General features: G+C 49.1%; 1 protein-coding gene across 2 annotated transcripts; it reads left to right on the top strand.

Annotated features, from left to right (window-relative positions):
• The first annotated feature begins 1,036 nt into the window (after window positions 1-1,036).
• On the top strand, window positions 1,037-4,338 carry LOC136471373 (cytochrome P450 734A2-like). Of its 2 annotated transcripts, XM_066469097.1 has the most exons (5): window positions 1,042-1,433; window positions 2,097-2,320; window positions 2,438-2,688; window positions 2,797-3,187; window positions 3,323-4,338. In XM_066469097.1, exons 1-5 carry the CDS (start codon window positions 1,118-1,120, stop codon window positions 3,773-3,775), a joined length of 1,635 nt encoding a protein of 544 aa, XP_066325194.1. In that variant the 5' UTR covers window positions 1,042-1,117; the 3' UTR covers window positions 3,776-4,338. The 2 variants fall into 2 exon arrangements, with proteins under 2 accessions (XP_066325193.1, XP_066325194.1); XM_066469096.1 differs by having other exon boundaries at window positions 1,037-1,433; window positions 2,097-2,688.
• The last annotated feature ends 10,475 nt before the right edge of the window (window positions 4,339-14,813 follow it).

Here is a 14,813-nt window from a genome sequence, read left to right as displayed (position 1 = left end):
CTGAAAGGTTTCTCACTTCTCTCGTTTGGCCGTGTTTCTCGTGATTCTGAGAAGAATTGAATCGGTTTCGCGCAACCAAACGGCCTCTTAGTTGTTGAATTTTGTATCTAAATTCTAGTGATTATTGTATTATATTTAAATTTTCCTTTTATTTTTTTATTAAAAATATATATTCTAGATCCTAATTATACTCTTAGTTACTATGGTATAATTTAGAAACATATATAGCATATTTTATGGTTATCAAATTATTTTACATAACAGCTTATATTACTATTTAGACGTTGATTTGAGGATATAGAAAAATTAAAGGGTTATTAATATAGATATGAATTAAAGGGTTTTCTTAATTATCTTTGGTAATAAGTAGGGGTGGATAATTTAGGGATTACTTTGTGTATTTTTTATAATGGTTGAAATTGGTAATTTTTCGTAAACTCAATGGATATTATTAACAATGATGGGTTAGAGTTTATCAAATTAAAGACATGATGTTTCTAATTATTGTAAAAAATTATGATTTATTTATCGTTTTTCCTTTAGCATGTGTCGTGAGGACTAACATGGTAGAAGTTCCATAGTAAATAGTGAGATTGTTGGCACATGAGTTTTCTGTTAGAGGAATGATTTTGTTTGTTTTTAACCCACAATGGACATGAAAGTTTAGTTAGGACTAAAAATGAATGAAACTTTTAAACATCTCAAGCTACACACACCATCCATCCAACATGGTCAATTAAACAAAGTTTCAAAGCCCACGTCGTTGACCCTTACATCCCACCAGCTCCAAAACAAAACTTGTCCCTCTCGCTCTCTCATCAGTCATCCCTGCGCTCCTCCCTCCCGGCTCCATCGCCCGCCGGAACACGGCCTCTCCCCGTCGACCTCCCCCACCACTATATAACCGCCCTGCCCCTCCCTCCCTTCTCACCACAGACCCCCCCGCCATTACCACCACCCTTTCCTTCCGAATCCTCTGTCTCTGCGTGCGTGGCACACAAAGCGCACGGCCATTACCAGAAACCCAACTCCGCCACCCTGCTTGGTTCCATTCCAAGAAGCAAAGGAGGAGGAGGAGGAGGAGGAGGAGGAGGAGGCAGAGACGACTCAGACTGCAATGGGGGAGCAGGAGATGGACGCGGGCGGCGCGGGCTGGCTGTCGTGGGGAGCGGCGGCGGTCGCCGTGGTGGCGTGGCTGGCGCTGCACGTGGCGGCGCGCGTGGCGGACGCGCTGTGGTGGCGGCCCCGTCGCCTGGAGGAGCACTTCGCGGCGCAGGGCGTGCGCGGCCCGCCGTACCGGTTCCTGCTGGGGTCCGTGAAGGAGATGGTGGGGCTCATGGCGGAGGCCTCGTCCAAGCCCATGTCGCCGCCATCCTCCCACAACGCGCTGCCCCGCGTGCTCGCCTTCTACCACTACTGGCGGAAGATCTACGGTGCGTGGCCTGGCCTCTCTCCCACCTCTCGCTTTCGCCCATGTGTTACGTCGCCGAGCATGTGTCCCCCCTCCCCCCACCCCCCGGCCCGTTCCGTTTCATTGCTCGCTCATCTTTTTGGTTGCGCTCCGTGATCTGTTCCCTCCCTGTCCGCTAGCTTTCCGGCGCCTTCTCTCTCTCCTCCTGCAGAATTGCTCCCTTCCCTGTGCATGTCTGTTTGCGGCCAGGGGCTCAGCTTTTGTCTCTTGTTGTCAGCACAGCACAGCGCAGCCGCAGCGCAGCTTCTCTCTCTATCCAATTGCGCTTACGGGGCTCATGGTTCCCTCTTCGGCTCTTCCTTCCTCCTCCAGACTCATCACTCCCAGAGACATGTCAATAATCTCACCTCGGTTGTTGCTGCCCTGCCATGCTGCAAGCTCTTGTCCATGTCCTTCCCCTGCTCGATCCTGCCCCTCTGGCTCTTGCATTCAATGGAGCTGGGCTTTGGATCATGAGCGGAGCACATGGGAGAAAACTAAACTAGCGCAGTAGCCAGTACAAGTCCAAAGTCTTTTTCTTTCTTTCTTTCTTTTTCTTTTCCTCTGGTTTCTGTGTTCTTGGCAATTCGCGGTTCGTCGATCAGTTGGTTGGTTGATTGATCGGCGGCGTTGTCCACATGTGCAGGACCGACCTTCTTGATCTGGTTCGGGCCGACGCCGCGCCTGACGGTGGCGGAGCCGGAGCTGGTGCGCGAGATCTTCCTCACGCGCGCGGAGGCGTTCGACCGCTACGAGGCGCACCCCGTCGTGCGCCAGCTCGAGGGCGAGGGCCTCGTCAGCCTCCACGGCGACAAGTGGGCGCTCCACCGCCGCGTCCTCACCGACGCCTTCTACCCGGACAACCTCAACGTAAGACACGGGCCGCGCCTCGCCGCTCTGCTCTGCTCTTCTTGGTTCGTCGTGCGTGCGCCGGCCGGTGCGGTGTGCCTGACGCGCGCCTTGTTCTTCTTGCTTGGTTCTTTGCAGCGGCTGGTGCCCCACGTCGGCAGGTCGGTGGCGGCGCTAGCGGAGAAGTGGCGCGCCATGGCGGCCGCCGCCTCGAGCGGCGAGGTGGAGGTGGACGTCGCGGAGTGGTTCCAGGCCGTCACGGAGGAGGCCATCACGCGCGCCACCTTCGGCCGCAGCTACGACGACGGCCGCGTCGTGTTCGCCATGCAGGGCCGCCTGATGGCCTACGCCTCCGAGGCCTTCCGCAAGGTCCTCGTCCCCGGATACCGGTGCGTACTACCTACCTAATGGCGGCGCGTCTCATCCCCGTCTGAGCCGTCTCGGATTTTTCTTTCAAAGACAGCTAGCTAGCAGGCTGACCGAAACGTTGCTTGCAGGTTCTTGCCCACCAAGAAGAACTGGCAGTCGTGGAAGCTGGACAGGGAGATACGGCGGAGCCTGACCCGGCTCATCTCCCGGCGCAGCGACGAGGCCGAGGCCGAGGAGGTTCAGGCCGGCCACTCCGGCGGCGGCTTCCGCGACCTTCTCGGCGCCATGATCAATGCCGGCGAGAGGACGACGCCCGCGGCGATCCCGGTGGCGGACATGCTGGAGGAATGCAAGACGTTCTTCTTCGCCGGGAAGCAGACGACGACGAACCTCCTGGCCTGGGCCACCGTGCTCCTGGCCATGCACCCGGAGTGGCAGGAGCGCGCCCGCCGCGAGGTCCTCGACGTCTGCGGCCCCGACGAGCTCCCCTCCAAGGAGCACCTCCCGAGGCTCAAGACGGTGAGTCAGTCAGTCCCACTGCCACATCACCCAATTTTCTTTTCGAATCTCCTGCCTTGGGCATTTCCGTCATTCCAGTCGCCCGCAGCTGACACGCACTGCTGTCCTGTTTTCCTCGTGGTATTTCCATTCCAGCTGGGCATGATCATCAACGAGACGCTGCGGCTGTACCCGCCGGCGGTGGCCACGATCCGGCGCGCCAAGACGGACGTGCGGCTCTCCGACGGGTGCCTGATCCCGCGCGACACGGAGCTGCTGATCCCGATCATGGCGATCCACCACGACGCGCGGTTCTGGGGCCCCGACGCGGCGCAGTTCAACCCGGCCCGGTTCGCCGGCGGCACGGCGAGGGCGGCCAAGCACCCGCTGGCGTTCGTCCCGTTCGGGCTGGGCTCCCGGATGTGCATCGGCCAGAACCTGGCCCGCCTCGAGGCCAAGCTCACCGTGGCCGTCCTGCTGCAGCGGTTCGAGATGAAGGCGTCCCCGAACTACGTCCACGCGCCGACCGTCCTGATGCTCCTCTACCCGCAGTACGGAGCGCCGGTGATCTTCCGGCCACGTTCACCGGCACCGGCATCCTCATCATAGCAGCCCTGATGGCAGATGCTTCTTCGCCTGTCTGTCCCGGCCAAGCCCCACACATTCTTTTGTCGAAATTGGCGGAAATGCCGCAGGTCTGCCTGGTGGCCGAAAAACCGTAGGACATGTGCAGAATGACCGAAATACCCCCGCTGTGTATATGCCAACAAGTGATACTAGAAGCCAAGAAGCACTAACTTTTTGTCCTAGCCTGCTGCTGCGCCTCGGGGCCTACCCAGGTTGCCCTGAAATGCCCTCGTTAACAGACCGGATCAGGCCCAGCCTTCTTTAAGAGTTGATGAGACACAAGGGGAGGCCGGACGACCCACACCTCGAGCTTGTTCCGCTGGACTAAAAAAAATATTGTTTACGTGAGTTTTCACTGTTTATGCTATTTAAAAACACTGTTTAGGCTAAAAAAAAAAAACCGAGCAGCCAGCCGAACATCTTGCTCCTCTCCCCTGTTTTGTTCCTTGCTGCCCGTGGCGTCTGGTGTATGTATTTGTATAGAGGTTTGTTATTCCATCTTTATTAGTAGAGAAGAAAATGCAATGAAAAAAAGAGGAGATTGAGATGGCAGAGTAATGAAGTGGTATGTGTGACTTGTCGGCCTCTTTCGGTTCTGTGGTCGGTGATCCCTTGCAACAATTGCGTTTCGTGCATGGTGATCCGGTTTTACATCCTACACTATTTTTTGTCGATTGTTCTTTTTCATCAATCAGTGTGCCCCAAGATTAGGGGCGGGATTAGATCACGGGAGATAATCTGGTTCCCATTCCTATGGACGCTAAACTAATATACTTTATATGAAACTACTTGCATTAGTTAGGCACGTATATGCTCATCATGAACCAGTAAAACCACGTTTTACACGTCTTTCCACATGAGCTTAGCCCAGCTCGTACAAGCAAAAGTTATTTGCAGCCATCACTAATATAATACTAAAGGAAAAAACTAACCAGGTGTTCGGCTGGTACAGATTTCGTTCGGTTAATTTTGGATGATTTAATAGTGTTCTGTGAGAGAGAATAAGCTAAACAATCCAAGATCAGATCAGCCGAACACATTATTTGCAGCCATATGCAGATATGCCAGCTAGTTAAATGAGCTCAGCGGCATGTCGCTGAAACAAACAAGCAAAAACCAGGTGGTGAGGCGTGGGGACGCGCGGTGGGGGACATGTCTCGTGGGGCCGCGGCCGCGCGGGCCGGCAGCAGCCAAACCAGGGTGGGGGCGGGCGCAGGCGCGGCCGATGATGCGAGACTCGCAGCAGGCGGGAGCGGCGCGCCGGGGATTCGTGTGCGCACCTGCCTGTCCGTCCTTGGGGGCTGCTGGCCTGGCTAGCAAGCTGTCACTGCCGCAACGAGCATTCCAGACAGTTACAGTACCAACGGACAACGCCGCAAGATCCACGGCGTCCACGCCGTTTTTTTTGTCCCCCTTTCTCCCTCTGGACCGTCTGTCTCTTCTACAGGTAGGTCGAGTAGGGGATACAGATACATTTTCTTTTAGGAAAACAGGAGGGTGCAAGCCCCTACTGTGTTTTTATTAAAAAAAAAATTGCAAGAGTTTACGGCAAACGTCAAGAAAACGAAACGAAGAAAATAAAAGCAATTGCACATAAACTTCTAGCCATCGACTAATATAGGGTACATAAGCTTTCTTTGCTGTAAGGATAACTTGAGCAAAATCATTCATGAAGTGGCGTTTTGCATCCGAGATATCCGGCTGCACATTTCTGCGAATTGCGTCATTTCTTACTGACCAAATGGCCCAACTCACTGAAATGATTATCTCCATAGAAAAAGGAACACCAAGCTGGACCCTGAATGAAGTGATTGTTTGAAAAGGATCAACAGAATCTCGAATGAAAAACCCAAAGTGCTCCAACAGTCCACTGCAAATTGACAATCAAGGAAGAGATGCAGAGGAGTTTCTTCAGAGGATAGGCTGCAAACAGCACAATTGTAATCATCCAGATACATATTTTTCCTTGGTAGCAAATTTCTAGTGCTTAGCCTGTCTTTCATAAGTAACCAAAAGAAGACCTTTCTCTTATTTTGACTGCAACTTTTCCATAACCATCCTTCTACCAATGATACAGATACATTTAGGTTGCTTCAATTCGTTAGTGCTCAAAATAGAAAAGGTTGCTGTTTTTTTTCTTCTTTTCTCTATGGACCTTCTCTCCAAGTCTTCTTTTTCTCTATGGACCTTCTCTCCAAGTCTCTCTCTTCTAGAGGTGTGGGCAGGTGTTGCAGGCTAGGTTATTTCGATGAGGCCGCGTCTTCTCGATGTCGTTGTTGCTTTGCGGTGCATTGCTATCACTCTTGGTTTGAGTCTGCAAGGGCAAAGCCGGAGCTAGTCGCTTTGGGATGCAGCGATGCTAGGCAACGATGATGTGCTGCTTTCTCGTCCTACATGTGGGCTTTTGTGGTGGTGGTGGTGGTGTTTGTAGGTGGCGGTGCTTTGGGGGCTCTGACTGATGTTCGCCGTGTGGAGTCGGAGCTGCTGGCTGCTTGTGTGACTATCTTGGTGACGATAACACACATTGGGCTCTGTCATTGTGTTCTCACTGTGTGCTTGTGGGATACTTAGGGTTTGTTCTCCAGGCCTTCCTGCCTAGTTTTTTGCAGCAGTTTTTCTCTCAGTAATAAGTGTGTGGCTTGTAAGGTTTTTGCATCTACTTTCTCTTACAACCGGGCCAATTCTTTTCTTCTTAAGTGAATTGCAGGAGCTCTCCTATCCCTGTTCCCTCCGTCCTCTTCTCTCGCGCACCAAAATTCTGGATCTCCGATAGTGAATTCTAAGGTGTAGGCAGGTTTTACTTTTATTTTGATATATATTCCATCTATCCCAAATTATAAGTCGCTCCAACTTTCTTAGAGAGTCAAAGCATCTCAAGTTTGACCAAATTTATAAAATGAAATAATAACATTTATGATACGAAATAAGTTTTATTAATTATATTTTCATAGTATACCTATTTGATGTCATAAATCTTTGTAATCATCTCCATAATTTTGGTCAAACTTGAAATTATTTGACTATCCGGGAAAGTTGGAATGACTTATAATTTAGAACAGGAGGGAGTATATAATATAATTATATTCATGTTTCGTTTTCTAGTGGGAATGTGTGTTGTAGACCGTTGCAAGTAGGCGAACTACCTCTTTGGACGACTTGAGTCGAGTGTAAACATTTTCTTCTACTAGTTGGCTGTCGTCGACGATCGACGTCGTTATCGTGCGCCTTTCTGAAACAAAGTATGCATACAGAGAGTCAATCCGTAGTTTTCGGCCGGTTTGCCCATCATCTTTTCTTTTTCTTTTTGTAGCCATGCTACCAGTACCCAACGCTTCGAGATTTGTATGAACTCAGACCAATGCAAAGCACACAACTGCGGTCGTGACTCGTGACTTGCATGCAACCGTGTGTTTGGTCCAGCACGAATTTTTGTTCGTGTTGTCGTCGTGTTGACGAAAACGGAGCAAAACGCTAACGAGCTGTGCGTAAGCACGCAGCATCTTCCAGCTCTCGAAGTGGCACCATATATGCATACCAAAGCTTTACTGGTTCCGGTCGGCGTCGTCGTCTATTGCCTTCAACCACCAGACTTTTTTTTATAACTTTTTTGAAGATTTTTTTATATAACTTGAGACACCAGACTTTGCTGTGTCGTTGAATAATCATCGCCAATGGTGACTGCAATGCAAAGTCATGGCGAGAAAAAGAAATGTACGGCCTGAATGGCATGACAAATTTCGTCCAAATCGTCTTAGCGCCTCCTAGTATATGGACGTGCTTGATCCAAATCACCGCTCCAAGTATCTGGTACTCGTGCTAAGCCGCTTTGCCATCTCTTCATCTTTATACACAAAGAATTCTCGACGTGAAAACACAGAGACAAAGGCTTGATCTTTGAATAGGAAAAAGAATGTATCCGAAGGTCCCAAATCAATTGGCTTATTCGAAAAAAAGCCTTCTTCTTTGAAAGATATATCTTGTGTCTGCTACTGCATTGTTCCACTATGTAAGAAGTCCGAATCAGTCTCTTGCACCTTGGCAGTAACAAATTCAGATTCCGGACTATTTAAGCATGGGACCAAAAAAAAAATATTCGACGATTTTCACGAGGAAAATAGTCAAGCATGTGCTGATGAATAGTTCAAACTCGCTCTTTATCCAAGTGTCCAATTTGTCTCATCGACCGATTGTTCAGCGGGAAAAAAACCGTATTTTCTGATGGACCATCTCGTGACAATGAAATTAGTAGTTTACTGGTCCAACCACATGACCAAGAAGTGGTCTATATATATGTGACGCTAATTCTCTTGTAAATTGCTAGGTACCCCGTTAGACTAGCATAATGTCGTGTATGACAAGAGCTAACATCGGCCATGTAATTTTGATCGTTGCAAAATCACAAGCTTTATGTGCATGATTTATTAAAAAAATGTCTTTCTTTTCAAGAAAAATAGGCTTCTTGAATATTCATATTATTCTTAGTTCTTTTGACAAGTATTTTCATAGCCAAGTTAAATCTGTTGAAGACAAAAAAAATAAAGTTAAAAAAATGAGAGGAAACACAATGATCACTAGTTCACTACTAACAGATCTTCTCAGGGAATTAAACACTGACACTGATTCCCCTTATATCTCCACTAGGCTAGGAGCACTGGAGCAATATGACAAATAAATAAACCTATAATATCGACCAAGCAAGTATACACAGTGTAGGCATGCATAGGCTAGTCTGGATTGCGATGTTTCTGCTGGATAGATAGGCCTGACAAAACACGAACGGTCCCAGGATAGGAGGAGTGCCCATATTTGCGACAGCTAGGAGCCGGGCGCCGGGCGGCCAGCAGCCGGTGAGCCCAGGCACCACCAATGTGTATCATGGATCATGCAGTACACCGGAAAAGTACATGTCTTTCCTGGCATTCCATACCACTGGTCCAATGGAATGCCAAATCCACCAATTATTGACGCACAGAGGCAGAGCAGAGCTAGCTAGCTAGGGGTGATATGCAGTAGTAGTGCACAGTGCATCAGTGGCCGCAATGCATGCACTGGCTCTCTCTGGCTGCCCTCACATTTTCACCAGGTGAACCTGATGATAGGCACTGCACTAAACACTACTCCTATAGCATGTGCAACTCAGTTACTGCAGCAGCAGCTGCTGCATATCATGCTTGACATATGACATCTTCCCCTCATTTCCTTGTGAGTGTTTGGCTGCAAACATTTTTGCATGGGGGGTCCCCTGCCTGCCTGCTGTCCTCTTGCCTTTGAGCCTTTGAGGAATCATCCCCAATAATTTGGTTGCTCAAATGTGAGGTGAGATGGAGATGGGGATGGGATGGGATGGGATGGGATGAGGCTGCAGCAGCTTCTTATATGTCATGTGGGTTAATTCTGGTCCCCTGGGAAGGCATGTGGGTGGAGGGATTCCTTGTTACTTGCAGTTACAGCTCTAGCCCCTCCCACTGCATAAAATAGAGGAGGGAGCCATGTGACCCAGGCCTCTAATTATTGTTTAGCTGGTGCACTAGCTTCAAGATGTGTGTGCAAATCTCTGGCTCTAGTAGGTCTCCATGTCCATGTTTAAAAGGTTCTCAAGAGGGCAATGCCATTGTCTTGTTCATGGTGGCTCTGTCCTCCGCCGACATCGACATCCGTAGTAAGGCTCGAAAACAAGAACAGAAGCACGCCTTTTTTTTGTTGGCAACGGTACGGTGGCCTGGAAAGATGTGGCGGGGAAACAGCAGATTATGCTTATGTAGATTGTAGGTGCATGAACTTTTTGTTCTAGACAACAATCTGAAAGGGTACAGTTTGTACTCTATTATGCAATGCAAACTAACCCTTTGATGGCAGGGAAGGGATGGCTGGTAGGAAGCAGGAGGCTCACCCTGGTGCCTCACAGACAGGCACTAGGCATTTTGTCCTACTCACCAGTCACCACAAGGGGCCATTAGTATAATGCTCCCTTCTGATTCTGTTGCTCCTTGAGGCCCCTACACCATCACAACCCTCTGCACTTCTATATTTGGAGGGCACATCTCGTGCTTATCCCCAAAGTTCAACTGTGGCAGATCAGAATATAGGTGGATGGATGATGCTAATATTCCATTATTCCATTTCAGCAGCTCACCGGTATCCCAGTTATATATATGTATGTCTGAAGATATATATTGACAATGCAGTGCTATGACATGACATATACAAACAGAGGCATGAATGATGCACAAGTAAAATATTCATCAGACAGCTCCAATGAATATAGAAAGCCATGCAGCATCACAATGAGTCACCTTGCATCAACTGACTAGGATCCTCCACTTGTGCAGAATTCAGCAAACAGAATGACACCTATTGACGTACTATTAAAGATATTGCAAATCGCATATAGAAAAATATTTTGCTATGAAGGCTGTCAGTAATTCCAGGGGTACACAAGTCTTAGCTTCCTTCTGCCTTCTGAGATGGCAGTGCCATCCTCACAACATCAAGGAGGCAAGGCAAGCAGCATTTGACTCCCAAGATATTTATAAGCAACATAACCGGCAAGGCAGCATGTGCAATTAAGGAGTTAGTTGTCTTGAGCACATTGTTTTTTTTTTCAGTTGTAACTTCCAGTTTAATCATCTTCAGAAGCAAGTTCTGACGCATATGCAGAAATGGAGGACACACAAAGCCCAGGTGGCAATTGACATGATTCACCAGCAAGCAACAGCACACTGACATGCTGCTGGGATCGGTACGCTTCGTCAGCACACCAAAGACCATGAACTGGCAAAGCATCATCACCGTGGAGAAAGGAGGATTCTGAATCACTCAAAACCAGCCCATGGCATTGAAAACCGGGATTCCGTAGGTCAACTCTAGGAATCATTAGCGACGATAACTATGGTATTAAAGGATCGCATAGCCGACAAAAGTTGGAGGTTGACCCCCTATGCTCAAGCTTGATTTGGTACTAGAACATATTGAGCTGGAAATGCTTCAATCAGAGACAAATATTAATAACTACTCCCTCCAATCTAATCGTTTTGGTTCTCCTAAATATATAACTTTTAATAGGTATCTAGACATAATGTATATCTAGATGCCTACAGAAAAATTATATATTTCGAAAAGCTAAAATAACTTACAATTTGAAACGGAGGGAGTAGTAACTAAGGACATAAAGTTTGGTTAAATTTACTCCACTTGATTTGAAGAAAAAAGAATGAGAGTGGTAGTGTAAAACTGCTTGTACGTTACTATAGGTTAAAACACGAAATCCATGCGGTAAGTTTGCTTGGTTCTAGAATATAAAAAGTTAGTTTATCCTGTTTCAGATTTTTTCCATTGTTGTGAATTGTAGGGCTTTTTTTCCCTCTTATATGTCGATGTAATTCATTATCTACAACCGTCTTTCACATAGATTAAGACCAGAAGAAACAAACTATTTATATTATCGAGAGGCAGGAAATGGTCCTCAGACAGAGTGGCGCTTGGATGAGAAAAACGACAAGAGAGATCGGACTAGCGTGCAAAAATCCTCTGCAGTTCTGCAGACTGAGACTTCTCTGTTTTGATCTTCTCAGCCTCCAGTAGCACGCACAACCTTATTTCAGGGTTCTTAATGGAGCAGGGAGAGATATGGAGTGCATCAGTGCATGCAGATTATAATTCCAAGCTCACCGATGTCAACTGAAAAACATCGCTGGCTGCTGAAGAGTCAACCATTAAACAAGCTAAAACCACCAAGAACACAGGGCTGCAGAGTGCAGACATGTACTGCAACTGTACTTGCCACATGTCCTGACGAGTGACGACTTAAGAAAGAAATCTGCACACTTTACTTGCGTTTGCTCGAAGCTCGAATTCGTCTCGTGTTCTTGATCAAGTACGCGTAGTCCCCTTGGTCTGAGGCTCTGAGCTGAGCTAGCACTGTACTTTCAGAAGGTTTTTAAAACTCCCTCCATAGCTGTCTGCCTCAGATGTTGTTCCTCCCTCCCTCCCTCCCTCCCTCGAGAAATGAGACTCAAGCAATGCAAGTTGCCGCGGGCGATCGCCGGCCTGCCTTGGAAGCCCCACGAATCTGTACACGCTTGCTTGATCGCAACAGTGCGTGTAGTGCTGCCACTGCCACTGCCACTGCCAGGAGATGGCAGCTCAGAAGCTTCCGAGTGCAGCCAGCCATTGCATGGCATGCTTCGTGGAAACTGTAACTGTAACATAAACAAACTTACCCGTGGCTACATCGGCGAGTACATTAACATCTCTCGAGGAAATCGATCGAGATCCCAAACCAAGTTTTTTCACATTCCCAGAACAACATCCATCCATGGCTAGCTCGTCCTAGTCCTAGATTGCAGAGAAGCCGGCCAGCGCCTCGGGGCCGCCGCTCGGCGAGCTTAATCAATCGTTGAAGTGTCCATCCATAGCAGTAGTAGAAATTTGGTTCCATCATAGGAGTAGTAGAAATTTGGTTCTGGTGAAGTACTGCCTGAACTTAACAAGAACCACAACCTTGCCATGTACTGTAATTTTAGTGCTTGTCTGTCAAACAGAACAATGGGAGAGGATGATCGATGCACCGTGGCTCTTGTATCTGCCAGACAGACTTCCGGGCAGCGGCGGCGGCGCATGCAGCAGTTGGGATCGAGATCGGCGGCCGGCAGCGGCGCCGATCCCCGGCCGGTAGCTGCGTGCATGAAGGCGTACGTTGCCCACGGAATAAGGAAGGGTCCTCTCTCTCGGCACATGGCGCCAAGCGGGCATGACACAACACAAGCAGCTCGGCTCGGGAGCTGCACCTGCACCCACCCCGGCCTCATGGTTTCCAGCTCGGCATGAGAGACATCCGAGGCCCAATTAATAGGCCACATGAGCCGCTAACCACTTGATTACGATCGATCGCCACGCCACGCACTAGGTATAGGTAATGGCACGGCACAGCGCCCCAGGTAAATCCCTCTCCACGGACGTCTCACTCACCATCTGTTACTGATGCCATTGCCATGCCCATGCATGGCTCCATCTTCTCGAACAGCTAGTGGTAGTGAGCTAGCTAGGTGCTGCCCCTGATTTGTGCCGATTAATCTGCCCCGGAAAGCACGGCAAAAGCGTCGGCTCTGCTCCGATCCTCGCCCTACGATTTGAATTTAAAAAATAGAGCTGCAATCCTATGGAATGAGAAGGATCCATACCATACTGCTATACTACAGATATCTCGAGATATAATACCATAGCATCTGGGTTTGTGTCACAACATCCACACTCGCTCTTCTTTAGAGGGAGGGAAATCTGGTAGTTTACTTGGCCAGAGATTAGAGAAGATATAGCCGATCGTCGGGGACTGGATTGACAGCGAGTCGGATCAAATAACCTAATCACTGCAGCGAGAGCGAGGAGCGTGATATATGATTTTTTTTCCCCTCTCGATCGATGCGAATGCGTCTTTGTGAAGAAATTAAGAATGGAAGGTGCACAACTGACAAAACATTGACATGCTGGAGCTGGACTACTGCTGCTAGGTTCTAGTCGTACTACTAGTTTCAGATTTCCAATGGATGGAAGGGAATTCTTGCCACCCTCTAGATGTATGTCTGTGTCGCCACCATATGTCTACAGTCTACTTTTATTAGTCAGTTGTTAATCTTAAACGGTTAGTTAATTAATTAGTTAGTTAGTTAATCTTAATCAGGGCGGGGTGGTCAGTGCTGCTGCTGCTGGGTGCTGGCTGCTGCAACATGGTATGGACATGGATTGGCAGTTAACATCTGCACTCACACTGTCACACTCACACACTGGACGTTAACATCTGCAGTGGCAGTGCACAGCGCAGCTCTGCTGAGCTGCCATTGCACATTTGCACCTGGTCAGTGACTGCTGTGTGATGGCCGTGGCGCAGGACGGAATCTTAACTGAAGCAAGCGCTGGCTCATCACCAGATCGGACTTGAGAGCGTCAGAGCTCTCTGTCTGAGAGCTAGACAGAGCGGGGAAGGACGGACGGACAGCACATCTCTTGCGCATCTACTGGAAATCTTGTGGGCACTACTACTCCTCCTACCGAAAAGGCAAGGCTGCAGCTGCCAAAACGCCAAGCCTTGTGCAGGGCAAGATGTGATCGATCCCAAGGGCAACTGGGCAAGGGCAATCAAAAGTGGAGGCAGCGTCGTCGTAGCAATGGCAAGGCGCCTGCCTGCCTGCTGGCTGGCTGGCTCTTGAGCAGCCGCACGGCACTGCAAGGGTGGTGGCTGTCTCTCTGCTGGTGACTGTACCCGAGCTGTGCTGAGCTGAGGTACTGCCGCCAACATTCGCCGTCACTCTCACGGCAGATTTAACTTTTTACCATTATAAGAATCGTGACCTCCTGAGATCTCACTTCAACGGATGACAATACGATTTTAGTACGCAACGGAGAAAAGAGATATAGAAATGTCACATTTGCACTCGTGGCACGACAGCGCGTGAGTCCACGTCGGATCCGAGGCAGCAAGGGTGTGGCAAATGACCGTGGCTGCCCCTGCCCTCTGTTGCTAACCTAGGCGGGCCGCACTCAGTCGCCTCGCCCGGCCCATTTCCCCGCTCGTTCTTCGTCTTCCCGGTCTCGCCGTAGCCCTCCGCCGCCGCTGCCGCCATCCGACGACGCCGCCGCCTTCCTCTCCCTCCTTCCTCTCCCAGCTTTCTCGATGGATTGAAGGTACGTGTGGACCGCCATTGTCGCCACCTCGCTCGTTTTATTGCACTGGTTTTGATGGGATTGTAGGTTAGGTTAGGGTTCCTACCAGTGATGGTGAAATTGTCCGCCTTCCTTGCTTCGTAGGCCGTTGATGTAGTGGCTTCTGTTGCGGTGGAGATCGAAGGAGACGCAATGGATTGGAGTGGTTGCCCTATTTGGTAAGTTAAACTTCAGTGCACTTCGTCCTCACTTTGATTCCGGATTGGGAATATGGTGTGTAGTAGGATAGTGTCTAACAGTTTTATTTGTGTTTCTATTCGTTATTGTGTCAGGATTGATCCTAGCAACGCGTTTAGATTAGTTG

The sequence above is a fragment of the Miscanthus floridulus genome, chromosome 8, assembly GCF_019320115.1.
Source record: "Miscanthus floridulus cultivar M001 chromosome 8, ASM1932011v1, whole genome shotgun sequence".
NCBI classification, from domain to species: Eukaryota; Viridiplantae; Streptophyta; class Magnoliopsida; order Poales; family Poaceae; genus Miscanthus; species Miscanthus floridulus.
The sequence above is the reverse complement of the archived record's forward strand: the minus strand, read 5'-3'. Positions and strand labels throughout refer to the sequence as shown.